General features: G+C 42.2%; 1 protein-coding gene across 1 annotated transcript in view; it reads right to left on the reverse strand.

The window, feature by feature from the left end:
- LOC145392539 (carnitine O-palmitoyltransferase 1, liver isoform-like) overlaps nt 1–18,040 on the reverse strand; it is a 52,644-nt gene that overhangs the window by 4,434 nt on the left and 30,170 nt on the right. Inside the window, exons 3-14 of the mRNA XM_080266951.1 lie at nt 15,178–15,300; nt 12,282–12,426; nt 10,622–10,774; nt 9,442–9,538; nt 8,700–8,839; nt 7,818–8,002; nt 6,824–6,963; nt 6,267–6,346; nt 5,614–5,733; nt 5,042–5,195; nt 3,243–3,376; nt 2,597–2,695 (exon numbers count right to left, since the gene is read on the reverse strand). Of these exons, the coding sequence (XP_080123077.1) occupies nt 2,597–2,695; nt 3,243–3,376; nt 5,042–5,195; nt 5,614–5,733; nt 6,267–6,346; nt 6,824–6,963; nt 7,818–8,002; nt 8,700–8,839; nt 9,442–9,538; nt 10,622–10,774; nt 12,282–12,426; nt 15,178–15,300 (1,570 nt within the window). The remainder of the gene's footprint in view (nt 1–2,596; nt 2,696–3,242; nt 3,377–5,041; nt 5,196–5,613; nt 5,734–6,266; nt 6,347–6,823; nt 6,964–7,817; nt 8,003–8,699; nt 8,840–9,441; nt 9,539–10,621; nt 10,775–12,281; nt 12,427–15,177; nt 15,301–18,040) is intronic.

Below are 18,040 nucleotides of genomic sequence, written 5' to 3' on the forward strand. Positions count from 1 at the left end.
GCACCATTGAGTTTGGCCAGGATATAGCTGTTTTCTTAGGACTGGAAGCTAAATCAAGTGCCAAAGCAAGCTAAGTACTTCCCAATAGCTGCTGGAAACTGATGGGGAAAAAAGTAATCAGCTAGGCACTTCCAACAACTGATGGAAACTGGTGGAAAAAAAGTGATTTCACATGCTTGACAGGATGTTGTATGGCTAAAATCACTAAGGATAAGAAAGGATGAGCCCTTAAAATTTGTATCAAGATCTATGAAAATTATAACTAAAGCATATATTCCTTGAAAGACAGACCATATACAATAAAGCACAGCAAAATGGGTAGAGAAGGGAAAGAAGTTGTATGTGGCCTTCATGGATTTGGAGAAAGCATGTAACAGGGTGGGTAAACAAGGATTGTGGAAAGTATTAAGAATATTTGGAGTAGATGGGAAGTTGTCGAAGGCTGTGAAGAGTATGTATGAGGGTGCTAAGGCTGCAGTGTGTGTGGATAGTGAACTGAGTGAATTTTTCCATATGAAGGTTGGATTGAAACAAGGATGTGTCATGTATCCATGGCTGTTCAATCTGTACATGGATGTGATTATAAAAGAGATACAAGATAGGGCAGTGGATGCTGGAGCAGCCTTAGTGAGAGAGGGCGGTGTTTGGAGTGCAAAGGATTAACTGTGGAGTGCAAATTGGCGGATGAAACTGGCAGTTGAAACAGGCGTGGTACAGTTAAGAACAATGTGCAGTGTTAAACAATTATAACTCACAGTGCAAAGAATTATGTGCAGCAGAACACTGGATTACTGTACGTGCTTCAAGAGCAATTTCACCACTGCCAAAGCCTTAGAGAAGGTGGACACAGACATGCTGTAAGTACCCTGGCTGAGGTACAGTCACTTTTAATTCCTCATTCTTTGGTTCCTTTTCATTTACTGTATTTCATGTTTTATGTTCATTATTGGTGTGAACAGGGTCTTAAATAGGTTTAAATGGGTGCTATGCATGTCCAGTAGGGAGTTATTCAGGTGGCTTTCAAAGTTAGGCTGGGTTAGGGTCCTTAAGTACCAGTCCAGGAGCCAGGGGCCCACTTTCCAGACGGGACCACTTTCCAGACATGCCTTTGGCTCTATTACATCGGATAGTAGAGGGATTACTTATATATATATATATATATATATATATATATATATATATATATATATATATATATATATATATATATATATATATATATATATATATATATATATATATATATATATATATATATATATATATAATATATATACAATAAAAGTCCTCCAATCTGACCACCAATAATCCAGATATCCAAATACTGTACTCCAAATGTTTCGAGGCAAATTTTTATTTTATTTTCTGGCCCTTTTTTGAATCTTTCTGTGCTTATCTAAGGATTTATCTGGCTTGGACTTGGATGTACCTGCCTGCAACTATTCATCTACACTTCTATGCATCTGCTGAATAAAACTCTCTACCGATCTATCTGTCCATCTACAGATAGATAGCCCATATCATTTTAAGTGTTTATTTAATGACCATGTTCATATTTCTAATGTTTTCAAAGGTCCCTCCCAACAGTAAAAAAAAAAAAAAAATCACAAGTCCAAAAGACCCTCGGTCCCCTGTGATTCGGATTACAGGACTTTTACTGTACTGTATATAAATGTGTGTGTGTGTGTGTGTGTGTGTGTGTGTGTGTGTGTAGTGGTAGGTGGGGGCGCTCACCATCCACTCACTCGATATAGTGCTGCTCTCAGGTGCCTGCCCTATCCTTTCTTCCTTTTCTTCCTGCATCTTCTATCTTTCTTTCCTTCATTCTTTCCTCTTCCTTCTGTTACGGGTGACTCTACACTGAGTGATAACCCAAATGGTTTTCTGTATGCCAGGAAACCATTTACTACGCTGGGTGGTAATCATATAGCCAAATTATGACGTCTGGTGGTTTAGTGGGTAATAATAATGTGCTCCAATTGGACTGAGCCTGTGTTGGTTTATATCCAAGGGATGGCTGGGGTTTACTGCTCACGTAATACCACTCTGGGATGAGTAAGACTGGTCACCCTCATCTTAAATGCCAGGACCGACTTGCCTAGTCCCGGGCTCGTACGCTCCTTATGGTGCAACACAGGATTAGATGATGAATGAATAAATGAAAATATATATATGTAAGACATTAGTCATGCGGAGAGAATGGATAATGAGAAACTGACCAAGAGAGTGTATGTGTATGGTGGACAGGAAGAGAAGAAGTGGGAGCCCAAAGATGAGACAGAGGGACAAGGTGGGGAGATATATGAATTAGGATGATGTGAACTGAAGGAAGGGATGTCTGATGGTTGAGGGCAGTGTGAGATGGATGTGATATGTGTGCGGCCATGTCCTCCTGGATTAAGGCATCTGGTTATAGACACAGATAGACAGAGAGATAAACAGAAAGATATTAATACAGACATAAACGGAAAGATATAAATACAGACAGATGAACAGACAGACAGAGAGACAAATAGACTGACAGAATGATGGATAAATAGACAAACAGACTGACAGAATGATGGATAGACAAAAAAAAAAACAGTAACTAACATACCTGACAAATGCTGCAGTGTCCTCAGTACATGACCTCACAGTTTCAGTGCGTCCATTCTGATACAGTCTTGTGGCGGATGCTTCATATGTCTGACAGAATCTAGAAGTTTGTGAATGAAAGAAATTATCACTTAAAGATCATATGTATATGCAACAGTAATTTCACAGCTCCTTTAGCTCAAAGATGTAATTTTAAAGAATGTCTTGCTGCTAACTGATGATTTTATTCAGCATGGGAGGCAGCTGCAGTTCAAAATGTCTTAATCATCTGGAGACAGCAAGAAGAAAGTAATAAAGAAGCCATCATTGTGAAGGAGTTAAGGCTGTAGTTATACATTTTCTAAGATTTCTCCACTTTTCCTATAACATACCACATTATGTATACAGTCGCTAGTATAGGAAGACATTATCTATTTTCCTCATATATTTACTGGAGACTTTACACTGTTCTATCCTGAATGCTAAGCTACAACAATGGATTATACAAAGACACAGCACTAATCATGAAGTGCTGTGCAAAGGTTATTCAGCCACTGTATTGTCATGTTCTGCAAAGGAGTTACAGGAAATACTCTGTGAAATGAGAAAAATTTAGCCTAGTTTCCTTGAACAATCCACAGTATATGAAAACTGTTCTGAGCACCCACCTTCCAGTATGCCGATAGTATGCCAACTGAAGTGATATCTGTATGAAAGCATCAGGGCTGATACGAGCCTTCTTGATGACTCCTTTCCCAAATTTGCTGTGGTTTCTTATTTCTAGATCTAAGTCATCATTATTCTGAAGTAAAAAAAGGCATCATCATCATCACCATCATCAGCTTAATCACTGTCTTTAGCATTATCATGGGTGATAAGAAACAGGGAAGTGAGTATGGAAGTGAAAAAGTTACTACATGACAGTATTGCGATACCAACTCTAACGTATGGAAGTGAAGCTTGGACGGTGTTGGAAGGACATAAGTCAAGAGTGATAGCAGTGGAAATGAGTTATTTAAGAGGAGCCTGTGGAGTCACATGGAGAGACAGGTTGACAAAGGATGGAAGATTAGAGGGTGAAGTGCATAAAAGGGTACAACAAGGAAGACAGGTTGCTGGTTCTTTATGCAGTAATATGAAACATGGAAGTGAAAAAGTTATTGCATGACAGTATTGTGATACTAACTCTAACGTAAAGAAGTGAAGCTTGGACTTTGGTGGAGGGGCACAAGTCAAGAGTGAGGGCAGTGGAAATGAATTATCTGAGAGGTGCCTGTGGAGTCACATGGAGAGATAGGCTGACAAATGAGGATATAAAGGAGCATTGTGGTGTGGATGTGGATGCGATAGGAAGCATTAGGAGGAACACAGAGGTGGTTTGGCCATGTGAAGAGGATGGAAGGTGAGAGACTGATGAGGAGAGTGTATGTGAGTGAGGTGGAAGGGGGGGAGGGAGGGGGAGGCTGAGGATGAGATGGAGGGATGGAGTGCAGAGGTATATGAGAGAGGGGAGTGTGAGTTGGGAGTAGGGCAGTGAAATGGCGGGGGACAGGGCAACGTGGAGGCAATTTGTTTGTGACCACCCCATGTGGGATTGAGGCGTCTGGCAATAGACAGATAGATGGACTATTATAGTTTATTTCTTTTCATCTGACAGTGACCCATAACTCTTTTTCAGCATAGCTAATGGCAAAGTGCAGTCATATTGTAGGCATTCCTATCTTGCAATTAAGGCATTCCTCTCTCATAGCTATGACATTCCTATCTTGTAATTATGGCATTCCTCACACAACTAAAGCATTCCTCTCTCATAACTAAGGCATTCCTCTCTTGTAACTAAGGCACATCTCACTCATAACTATGGCATTCCCATCTTGTAATTATGACATTCCTATCATGTAACTATGGTTCACTGAATTCATGTCACCAAGACTTAGTGCTGTATTCAAGTTGTGAGACTGGTCCAGTTCTGGCAGATGAAAGCAAATTGACTGTACAGTCAGTATTACAGTAAAACCTCACTATAACGGACTAATTGGGGCCCAAGCCATTCCGAAAAAAGCGAAAATCCGATAAAAACGACATCCAGACTTCCCCCGGCTAACCTGGATTTTTTCCAATATATCAGACATTAGTCCAGATGACACCAACGGTTTTTAAACAGTTTTCACTAACACTGCAGTACTGTACTGTATTAAACATTCACTACAATAATCAAACGGTATATTATATATAATAATACTGTACTGTCCACTGATAAACATGTCTTTTATTTACCTTATTTAGGTGAACATAGCTGAAGTGGTCTGGCAGTCCGGACTGCTTCTGGCTTCATCGGACTTTTTCCGATATATAAGAATTTAGTCCGGTAGCTCCTCGATTCTGATAAAAGCGAATTCCGGTCTATCGAAGTCCGTTATATCGAGGTTTCACTGTATAATTGAATTTATCACTATTAATATGTTACCTTTTGGTTCATGGTGACTGCTCTGTTGATTTCCTTCTCCAGTGCATCTGTGATATCCCAGATTATGCGTCGTGGCATGGTAATGTTGCCTTGCTTGAAAGATCTGGGGGGAGGCATCACCTGTCCATTGTCCAAATATCGTCTTTCAATTACTCTGAAAAAAAGAAAGAAAAAGTAACAGGCATAACCATATTATCTCTGGAATTTTTAAAAATGGCATTCCCACATTATTACCGAGACGGTTTGGGCATGCTGAATGGATGGAAGATGATAACTAGGTGCAGAGGGTGAGAAGTGTATGAATTTTGGTTGTGTGTTATTCTAAACCATTAATCCTACAATACCTATTTTTTCATAGTATATTCTAATGGGTCCTCCCCACTCCCCCTACCACCATTCCAACTCATCTCACCACTTCTTTGTCTCACATGCCCACTTTTTTACCCCCTAATACTTTCAATCTTAGATAAATTTTCATATGCACTCAAACTGTTAATCTTACAGCATCCATTTTCACCTGGTATATTCGCATGCCCCTCCCCACTTCCCACTACAGTCCAGCCTGCACTTACTCCATGGTCATAGCATACTCCCAGACGTGGCCCATGGCAGGAGCGTCAGCCATTGAGTGCTCTACGTTGAGGCCACACTGGCCATCAGGGAAGAAACACACGTTGAGGCTCTTATCACACCTATGCAGAGCAAAAGTATATGGTTGAGGCTCATATCACTGAACTAGGATGATGTCCTTTACAATATATTCTTGCTGCTATCAGACAATTCAACTCAGCAAAGACTTCTCATGCTGAAAGGGATTATGAAGGCTATATCTTATCCCTCCAATTTGAATAAAATCATCAAATGGCAAGAATAAAGTGAAGAGATGTTCCTGGGCTTACAGGGTTATTACACCTGTACAGAGCAACAGAACAATATGTGAATGAGGTTTTCAAATAAAATCTAATACAAGATACCATACTTTCTCTTAGGGAATACCTATACTGAGGCTGGCCACAGTACAGCTAATGTTTTCTATGGACTAGGAGCTAAAATATGTGCCAAAACTATCTATTAGGTATGTAGGTGGGTACAGATGTGGATACTTGTGTGGCTATGTGGATGTAGATGGGTGCAGATGTGGGATTAGGGAAGTGCAGGTGTGGGTGTAGGTGTGGATGTAAGTGGGGGTTGATCACAGGTAACTTCGAGCCAAATCTGAACTTACCATAATGTTCTTCCATCAGCATGAAGAAGAGTCTTGCCTTTGTCAGAAATACTCTCCGGGACCTTATCGAGCAGTATCACCTGTCAAGAATTCATCATCAATATAATCACTTTCACCATCATCATCATTACAATCATTATCACCATCATCATAATCATTACAATCATTATCACCATCACCATCACCATCATCATCATCATTGTAATCACCATCATCATCATCACAATCATATACTCTAAGTATATAAACGGGAGCTCAATATGTACCAACAGTCACAGGTTCATCCATATCTGAACTCAGTACTCTGCATGCTGAAGTTACTCCTCTCCTACAGCCCACCATTCTCCTTTTGGTTGACAAGGGGGGAAATGAAGGATTTTTTTTTTTTTTTTTTTTTTTTTAAATGCAAGGAAGAAGGAACCAAAGACCAGATGCATGGAGATTGTTCCTTTGCAAAGTGTAACTGGGTAGATCTACCACCTGGTTATATTGGTGCCACCACATGAAGGCATCCCTCTCCAGCACTTGAGATAAATATAAAAATGATAATTACTAACCATGAAGACAGCCTTCTTGATGAGATCCATGTTGTCATTGTTGATGCCGGTAGTCATGTGTTCCCGTAGCACTGCCGCCCATTCAGCACGAGGCAGGTTGGTCAGAGCCGCTACACTCCGCTCACTCTCGCTCACACTCTCTGCCACAAAAAGCCTTTATGTGAGTACAGGTAGTCCTCACTATAATTACATTTACACTCTCTTCCTCTAAAATTGGCCTAGAATTGCCATCTTTCCATCCTGAATGTTCACTTGTAATAACAGATTACCACTCTTGTCCACACTGCCTGCCACAAAAAGTCTTCACATGATTAAAGGCAGTCCTATAATGAGTTTGTTCTAACCTGACAGAAATCCTTTACCCCTTTCAGTTCTGTTGATGAACACGTGTAGTCACACTAAGGGGATGATTTGACAAGTAGCCAAGAAGACTTGTTCCTACCTCAAAACTAAGGTTCACTGAATTTCATGCAACCAAGACTTAGTGTACTACTTGAGTTGTTGGAGTGGCCCAGTTCCATTAGGTGGAAACACATTGGTATGTCTTTCAATTTGTCACCTTCATATTCTGTTTCTCTTATAAAGTCCAGAGTAAATGACAGAAAATTGTTTATTATAGTTCCATTCCTTCCTATAAGTTGAGTTGACAGTTTCACACACTTCTTAATACCAGATGATGTATGAAAGAAGTTGTGATATTCTGGAACAAATCCCCATGCTGTAACAACAACTGCCTGTACTATGTAGAGAGGAAATCAGGAAAGGCTGTTGGATTTAGGAAGCAGGTAGGAAGAAGAAGTATGGTATAATAGTTACTCAGGTTTAGGACACAGGAAGAGTGTAGAAGGCAAAACTTCTGTACAGTAATGTAATTTTGGGGCATAGGAAGCAGGCAGGAGGTAAAACTGCTGCATAATAGTTATGGAGTTTTGCAACACAGGAAGTAGGTAGAAGGTAGCACTACTGTACATTAGTACAGGTAATGGAGTTTCACCTTTGTGTTTGTCAGCATCATCAATTATGCTCTGGAAGAGCTGCTCTAGGACTGATGCTGACAGCAGCTGGTTCTTGTCATCACAGATGCTGAGTTGGTAGAAAAGTCCCTGACGCCACACCACGATGTTGCGTGATTCAGCAGAGTCGTAGTGAAGCAACTCATCAATCTCTTCACCTGGTATTCTGTCATTCATCAACAGCATTATCAAAACTGTTGCAGCCCCAGGCTCATCTCAATGTGAACCCTGCAAACTCCAGGCTAAAGTGTGTCTCTTACAACCCACTCTGCTCCTTCTAAAGGATTGGGAGGAGAGTTAAGGGACATTTGTATACCCAAGCTGCAGAGCTGCCTGGTTCTATCAGTGCCACCACATGAAGACATCCCTCTCCTCCTCCTCCTCCTTCTCCTTCACCATCACCACCACCAACCAATCATTCACCACCAATCAGTCACTACAAATCAATCATCAATCATCACCACCACCATAATCACCACCATCATCACCATCAATCACCACTGCCACCACCATCATCATCATCATCATCATCATCATCATCATCACCATCACCACCATCATCATCACCATCATCATCACCATTATCATCATCATCATCATCATCATCATCATCCCAACCTCTTTTCACACCCAAAGATGGTATAATGTAGGGTCTAGAAAGAAAAACATGACAGAGAATGAGTTAAGTAACAGCATGCCCTTTGATCTGGGCCACACACTCACTCACTCGCCATTCAAGCTTGCAGAATCCTGACTCCACCTCACAGGAATAATCTGCCACACACACACACACACACACACACACACATCTATATACTTCATAACCTATCAGACTGAACCAATTACTCGTGAAAAATACTTACCGTACTGTGGAAAACAGGCGTTCATACTGTGCCATGCAGACTGGGATGGTGTTGCGGAGAAGTAGTGGCTGCAGTTCTTCTCGGTCAATCTGACGCTTCATGCTCATGATTGAATGCACTACATTAGCTGCCCTTGACACCTGCCATCAGAAAACATTTGCAGAGTATTGTACTGCTGCATATGAGGGAAGCTTTCACATGGTGGCACTGTTATAACTAGTCAACAATTCTACCTGGTCATACAAATGTCCCTCAGCTCCCTCACTGTTCCCCAAAAGAAGTATGGTAGACTACAGGAAAAGGTGAACTTTAGCATCCACTCCACTGTGTCCACATCCATATGATCCTAAGACCACAAAAATAACAAGAGTACCCAATATTCTCTAAACCCTCCTAAAGCAGCAAAATATTACCTTGACCATTACCTGCACTGAATAATGTTAATACTATATAACATTATCACTGGAGACCTTCAAGAACTGTGTTCTTGCTTCAAACTGAGTACCATTATCGCAATGTCCTATGGTACCAACTTGCAGTGAAGTGCAACTGTGTACTGTATGTGTTGTTGATTTAAGTTGAAAAGAAACCAACTATATCACAGTAACTAAGGAGACTCATTCTTACTTAATAACTAAGGCTGATCAAATTTCAGGCAAACTATGACAGTATTCACTTAGAAGGAGTGACCCAATCTTGTCATGAAGAAACAAACTGTCGACAGATATAAGAATGGACTGACCTGTCTGTTTGTGGGTGTCCATATGTAGTGGTCAAGAGCATAGTAATTGGAGTTGATGAGAAGTGGACACCGGGATCGCAGATAGACATATTTCTCCCTGTAGGAATTATACTGTGCTGTACTTCATTAAGTTCATCACATCATATATAAGTCACTCCAGTGATATATTTTGTATTGTATTACTATACTGCTCCCACTAGATGGTTTTACACAGCTCTGGTGAGAGCTTTCAAACTAGAGATGTTAGATATGGCCTTCATTAACCCCTTCAGTTCTTGAGGTCTTTCCTAAGCTGAATAAAATCATCTGGCAGCAACAAGAATATAACTAAACATGTCACTGAACATCTAATTTCTTTACCCACTTCAGTAGCCATCCATCCATCCATCCATCATCCAATCCTACACTGCCCCATGAGGAGCATAGGAGCCCGGGGCTAGGCAGTTGGTCCCGACATTTAAGATGAGAGTGACCAGCCTCACTCGTCCCTGTGTGGCATTATGTGAGCAATCAACCCCAACCACCCCTTGGATATAAACCTTCACCGGCTCAATCCGATTGGAGCGCAATAATTACACACTAAACCACCAGGTGCCAAAATTTGGTTATATGGTTACCACCCAGCGTAGTAAATGGTTTCCTGGTGCACAGGAAACCATTTGGCTTGTCACTCAGTGTAGAGTCACCCACAGGCTGAAGGAAGTGGAAAGAATGAAGGAAAGAAAGACAGAAGAGGGAGTGTAAAGTCACCTGTAGGCAGAAGGACCAGGAAAGAATGAAGGAAAGAAAGACAGAAGAGAATGGAAGGAAAGAAGGATGGAGAGGAAAGGGCAGACATCCGAGAGCAGCACTACATCGAGTGAGTGGATGGTGAGTGCCCCCACCTACCACAAACTTCAGTAGCCCCATCTGTAATATGAAATACTTCTTCCATTGACCCATTTCTTTCACCACACTGCATCTGTGCTCCTGGCTCGCCCAGCATACACAACTTGCAGCTGATAATCCGGCTCTGTGCTGGATTTTAGCACTAGGTTCTTATTGTTCTTCTTCTACTCCCTCTCTGTCCCCTCAAAAGGAGGATGGTGGATTACAGGAGAAGGGCAACCTCAACCAGCAGTCCACCGGATTTATGTTCAGATGACCTTGGGACCACAATAACACATATACTGTAACTCACCACCAGTCAGACACGTAGTTTGGGGCCCACCAAGACTTGAGGTAGAGGAGACGCTGTAGACGAGGACCAATGGTGCTCTCAAAGTCACTGGCCTGTTTGGCATAGTCCTTGAGTTCCTCCTCAGAGCACAGTGGCTTCAAGCTGTCCAGCAGCCTGCCTGAACATAACACTTGATACTACACTGACACTACAATAATACAGTAAAGTACATGCAAGTTTTGAACCCCACAAGCTATGATGTAACTGAAAACTCATTTTCTACTGAGTTCAGCTAACTATAAAACATAATGCAGATTAACATTTGATTAAGTACAATGAAAAAATAAAACAGGTTTATAAGGTTCAAAGTGTTGATGTCACTCATGGCAGCAGATACCTGGCTAGCAATCCTATACCAATTTTTAGTAAAGACAGCACATTCTAGTTAAGCTGAAAAATATAAATCAGTATAATTGTTTTACTAAGAGTACTGTTGAATTAAACCCAACCTTTAATACCAAGAAGAGGCAACCTCATGACTGAACAAAGATACTTATTGATTTACTAAGACAAAAGAGGTTAGAACTCAAACTATAAAACTACTGTACCTCATAATATTATGTTAACCTCTTCAATCTGATGTGTCAAATTGATTTATTCTTGCTATCTCCCAAAACTTTCATTCAGTAGCAGTGAGATCATTTGTAGCAAGGGTATAAATGAAGGATCTCTCAGACCTCTCTAGTTGAAAGCCTCTCCACAGGTAAATACTATAATATTATCTACAGGCTGCATGAGAAAAGACAAAATATGTCATTGGGTTGAAGGGGCTAATATACAATAAACTCACCCCCTACCTGCAAACAACAAAAAAGATACAGACCTAACGTACTATATCCATAACAATAATACAAACTATTCATAATTCTGTCATTAAATGTCTGTGACTTATAACCTACATAAACAAATACACAAGTACTGTATATTGAGTATAATCTATCTATCTATCTATTGCCAGATGCCTTAATCCCGTTCGGGGTGGGCATAAACAAATCGCCTCCACATTGCCCTGTCCCCTGTCATTTCACTGCCCCACTCCCAACTCACACCCCCCTCTCTCAAATACCTCTCCACCCCATCCCTCCATCTCATCCTTGGCCTCCTCCTTCCTCCCCCCCTTCCACCTCACTCACATACACTCTCTTCATCAGTCTTTCACCCTCCATCCTCACCACATGGCATAAGACAATGTAAATATTAGTATAGTCAATTAGGCCTCTCTCAAGGATATGAAGACTGAGATGAATGCTGTAAAATGTGTTGTTATGGATCAACCGTGACAGTGAGGGTTGTACCCCCAAGGGGGTTTGGAGATTTTGTAACACCTTTTTCTTGGTGATTTATTCTGCAAATTACACCTCAGTATTCTGTAGTATGTTACGGTTGTAAAATATGTCAGTATTAAAAATGGTACAAATAATATACATGAGAATGCTAAGGTATAATATGAAGAATAAATTGCCTAGGAAGAGGTGTTATGAAATCTCCAAAGATAGACTGACTGACTTGCTAAGTGTCTAGTCAAGAGGTGGGACTAGCATATGAGAGAGGGAGCACTAGCAGGAGTACAGTAGATACATGACAGACATAGATAAATAGACAGAAAGATAGACAGACTGACTTACTGAGTGTATGGTCAAGGGGAGGGACTGGCATGCGAGGGAGGGAGCGCTGGCAGGAGTACAGTGATGGCTGGTACCCTGACACAAACTTCACTGTCAGCCCCCACAGCTTGGTCTTCCATGACACCTCACGTACATTCTCATCTGAAAGTGCCAGTGGGTGATTAGGGTTTTGTTTGCCAGCTTTCCTGTTCTTTTACAGAGCAACACATGTTTACTGACTGTTGTACTTTATAATTTGGTGATTATATATCACTCTAGTGTATAACGTATATTATTAAAGCTTACACTGAGAACCATGTTCATTCTGATATCCATTGAATGGGGCTGGTTTCACCACCATGAGGATGTGTTTTCTGTACTAGAGAAAGATACCTTCACACACTAGCAAGGAGCAATGCTATAATCAAGAGGTTCCACTGTCTCATTGTACAAACATCCCTCAACTCCTTCCCCATCTCTTGAAAGGATGATGGTAGGCTGCAAGAGAAAGGTATTTTCATCCTGCAGTTCACTGCAGGGCAATGAGCCTGGGGCAACAATCTATCTATCTATCTATTGCCAGACACCTCAATCCCATTTCGAGTGGTCACAAACAAATCGCCTCCACGTCGCCCTGTCCCCCGCCATTTCACTGCCCTGCTCCCAACTCACACCCCCCTCTCTCATATACCTCTCCACCCCATCCCTCCATCTCATCCTTGGTCTCCCCCTCCCTCTTCCCCCCTCCACCTCACTCACATACACTCTCTGCGTTAGTCTTTCACCCTCCATCCTCTCCATATGGCCAAACCACCTCAGTGTGTTCCTCATAATGCTTCCTATCACATCCACATCCACACCACAATGCTCCTTTACATCCTCATTCGTCAGCCTGTCTCTCCATGTGACTCCACAGGCTCCTCTTAAATAACTCATTTCCACTGCTCTCACTCTTGACTTGTGTCCTTCCATCAACGTCCAAGCTTCACTCCCATACGTTAGAGTTGGTATCACAATACTGTCATGTAGTAACTTTTTCACTTCCATGCTCACTTCCCTGTTTCTTATCACTGCTTTCAAAGAACCAGCAACCTTTCTTCCCAGCTGTACCCTTTCAAGCACTTCACCCTCCAAACCTCCCTTACTCATCACACTACCCAAGTACTTAAACGTACTCACATTTTCCAATTCCTCACCATCCAACCTCGCTGTACATTCACTGACTTCACCTCTCTCAAAGACCATCACTTTACTCTTCCCTACATTCACCTTTAGATTCCGTTTCTTACACACACTCCCAAACTCATCCACCAAGCCATGCAGCTCCCCTTCGTCTTCACTCAACAACACAGTATCATCTGCAAACAACAGTACAGGGAGTTTCCAAACACTCTCTTCTCTCACCAGGGCCACTCCAACATCCACTACCCTACCTTGTACCTCTTTTATTACCCCATCCATGTACAGATTGAACAACCATGGAGACATGACACATCCCTGTTTCAACCCAACCTTCAAAGAGAAAAATTCACTCAGTTCACCATCCACATGCATTGCAGCCTTGGCACCATCATACATACTCTTGACAGCATTCAGCAACTTCCCATTTACTCCATATGTTCTTAATACTTTCCACAATCCTTGTCTGTCCACCCTGTCATATGAGGTGCTCCGAACCAGAGGGGCGACCATGCATTTTGCTTATTTTGCTTTGACATCTAATTACCAAACTGTAATGTACTTTAAACATGTCATGTTTACCACCATTTTAATCATCTTAGCTAGCACTTTCAAGCTAAACAGTAAAACGCATATAATTTTACCACTGTATAATTAGCCATATCAAAGTTTAACAACTAATTACCAAAAACAAGCAAAACGCACGGTCACCCCTCTCATGTCAGATCACTTGCTAAAACCGCCTCAAAGAAACTTGGATTATAACTTCTTCACTGATGAGCAGTTAGCTATAATTTTTAAGAGCCATGTGCACTCTCAGCTTGAATATTGATCACCTTTGTGGAATGGATGTGGAGAGGTTGCACTAAAACAACCAGACAAAATTAAGAACAAAGCTGCTGGAATTATTAATAACCCTGCTATGATAAATAAACTACCTCCCCAACAAGTAAGAAGGAATGTTGCCTCCCTTGCATTATTCTACAGATATTTTTATGCCAAATTCTCAGACGAAGTTGCATCCATTGTACCACTTCTCCATGCCTTCCTTCATGCTACACGGGCATTTGGTACTGCTCATGACTGGACACAGCCATATTGCAGAACTTCTGCCTATCAGAAATCTTTTATTCCCCAAACTGCATCTCTCTGGAACTCGGTTCCCTGGAGTTGTTTCCCTCCAGACTTCAACCTACAGCTGTTCAAGTCCAACTGTTACAGATATTTTATGAATGGAGGATGCCAGTAATCTGGTGTATGGATTTTTTTTTTTTTTTATTCAATTGTTTTTCCTTCCTCTGTTCTGTTATTTTAAGAAAAATGTAGACAGTGTTATTTCTCTAAGGCAGAAAGATGCAGGCAGAGCTTGGCAGGGCAGGGCAGGGCAGGATAGGATACAGTAGGGTAGGGTGAAGCTGGACAGGACAGGAAAGGACATGGCAGGGCAGGGCAGGGCAGGGTAGTGTGAAGCAGGGTAGGGCAGGGCAGGACAGGACAGGGCAGGGCAAGGCAGGGTAGGGTAGGGTAAAGGAGGGCATCACAGGGTACGCAGGGGCAATATGAAGTAGAAAGGACAGGGTAAAACAGGGTTGGGCAGGGCAGGGCAGGGCTAGAGGGAACAGTACATGGCAGAGCAGGGATGGGCAGAGCACAGCAGGGCAAAGGAGGCCATGACAGGGCAGCACTTGACAGGATAATGTGGAGAAAGACAAGGCAGGGCAGGGTGGGACTCACACATCCAGCCTCGGTAGGCCAGCAGGATCCGCAGGAGGTACTGTCGCACCTTCATCACCACAATGAAGAACACCACCGACATCCCCACCGACCCCACCAGGTTACACAACCAACGGGGTGTCTCTGTAACAAAACATTTTATTTGTGATGCAGCATCTCTGTAACACCAACAACATCCCCACAAAGTTGTGCAGCCAATGCACCACCTGTGTAACATACATACAGCTGATGTTTTCTATGGACTGAAGCTAAATCATGTGCCAAGGCTAGCTGATTATTTCCCAACAGTTACTGGTTGCTGTTGGAAAAAAAAAAAATTCATGTGTAATATGATTTGTAACAATACTGAGACAACTTGAACTTTGAATCTATGTAAATGTGACTAAATGTTTCCTGTTGGTGTGACTGGTTACCAAGCTTATAGCCTCATTTCACAGTTATATAACACGATTTGTAGCGTCGCTGTAGCAGCAGTTGTTGTACAATCATAACATGGAAACTGTAATGTCATAATAATCTTTTCACAATGATTCTGTGAAAAATTGCTCTCTCCATCTTAAATCTATCTATCTATTGCCCGACGCCTTAATCCCACAAGGGGTGGCCACAAACAAATAATCTCCATGTCGCCCTGTCCAACGCCATTTCACTGTCCTCTCCCCAGCTCACACCCCCCTCTCTCATTTACCTCTCCACTCCATCCCTCCATCTCATCCTCGGCCTCCCCCTCCCTCTCCCCCCTCAACCTCACTCGCATACACTTTCCTCGTTAGCCTCTCACTCAGTCCTCTCCACATGGCCAAACAACTGATTAAAACTTGAGAATATGGTAGAAGTCATAGAACAGATGTATAGCCATAGCACAGTCTTCTTCTGCTACTCAACTTCGTTAAATATGCTGCAAAAAGACGAAAGTCATGCCCCAAGTTAAGGTGAAAGAAACACAGCATGCCTAACGATGACAAAGAGTACTGTCTCATAAAGCTGTTACTTACACCACCACAGTAAATACTCACTACCATTAGTGGATGACTCTGGCTATTTCAGTCCACCGTATACACTAAACCTGTATATACAACACATAATTTACTCATTCCTCGTCCCCGCCCCAGAGGGGCTCGGGGACTGATATTGTTTTCACTTAGTTTGTTTGTCTGTATGTTAACAGCTTCACGCGAAAACTACGGATGCATTTTGACTAAAATTACAGGGATGATGGTCTACGACCTTCTGATCACCTTACTAAATTTTAGGCAAAATTAGGCCCAGGCCCAGGCTGTAGACCCCAAAATGTAAAAAACCTGGGACAGGTAAAAAACCATTTTTTTCACCATAACTCCTTTCAAATCCGTCATATCGACATGAAACCAAAACCTAAAGGTGCACATTTCAAATCTGCATCCTATAATATGCCTTATTACATCAGGGGGGTCATCCCCCAGTTAGCGGTAGGGGGGGTCAATGTCTGGTGGGGCGGGCCTAAAATTTCAAATGGGCATAAAATCGTCAGTTTTCACCCGATTTACTCCATAATTGATATGTGACATCTTTGACTAGATACTCTTTTGTGTTTATATGTCTGCACTAAAATTACTGCCGGGGACGGGTTTGCTGTGCCTTGGCACCGCTTCTTGTTTCCTGACTGTAATGACAAGGTCCATGGGACTCTCTCTCTCTCTCTCTCTCTCTCTCTCTCTCTATTCTCGTGATATAAGCCAATATATGCTGGCAACAGCGTGGCAGTGTTACGTAATGGAAAGAGGAAGGAGAGAGGAGGGGAGGGAGGACGGAAGGAAGAAAAGAAGCGGGAGGAAAAAAGGGGAGGGAAGACCAGGGAGACGAGAGCAGACAGAAGAGAAGATGAGAAAGAAAAGAAAATGGCGTAGAAGAAAACGAGACGGGGGGAAAAAATGAGGAAGAGAAATGAAGGTGAAGATAAGAAATAGGGCAAGGAAATGGAGATGAACGGAGGAAACCAAGCTAGAAAGAGAAAGGCGACAAAAGAGAATGAGAGGAAAGATAGACAGGTAGCGAAGGCGAGAGGGAAGGTGTGAGAAAGACACCTTACTACACACACACACACACACACACACACACACACACACACACACACACACACACACACACACACACACATGCATGCTTTTTCACACACAAGTAGCCTAACTTTCACATACACACAGGCAAGCAAGTTACTTGTTCATTCATGTTGCAGGTTTACATGTTATTATAAGACATGGAAACACCCACACCCACACCCACACCCACCCACGCACTCACGTTGATAAGATCATTCAAATACACAAAAACAACTTTTACAGGGACACACATAATCTAAGCAGATACTGACTCACATTCACTCCTACAGCACACCAAACACTTGTGGTCACACACACACACACACACACACACACACACACACGACAGTCCACTTGATCTATATATAAACTGGAGTAGCACCTGTCACCAGCCTCTCTCACATGGGGTCACTCTCTCTCTTTCTCTTTCTCAAACACACACACACACACAACCCCACAAGCAGCTCCAGCTGTTACATATTACTATTACCGCGAAAAATTACATAAAACATCTACTCATCAATCCAGTATGATGTATGTGGGTGCTCGCACCCAACTGAGAGTGAATAGAGATTTGAGTGATGAGTTTTCCGTGAATACTGGTGTGCATCTGGGGTAAGCCTTGAGCCCCTTGTTGTTTATCATGGTGCTTGAAGCCCTCTCACATAACTTCAGAAACGGACTCCCGTGGGAGATGTTGTATGCCGATGATTTGGTGTTGGCTGCAGAGACTGAAAGGGAGATGGAGGAAAGATTTAGGTGGAGAGACGGCATGGGGCACAAAG

This window comes from Coenobita brevimanus, chromosome 22, assembly GCF_032717465.1.
Source record: "Coenobita brevimanus isolate Jiangsu-jjx chromosome 22, ASM3271746v2, whole genome shotgun sequence".
NCBI lineage: Eukaryota > Metazoa > Arthropoda > Malacostraca > Decapoda > Coenobitidae > Coenobita > Coenobita brevimanus.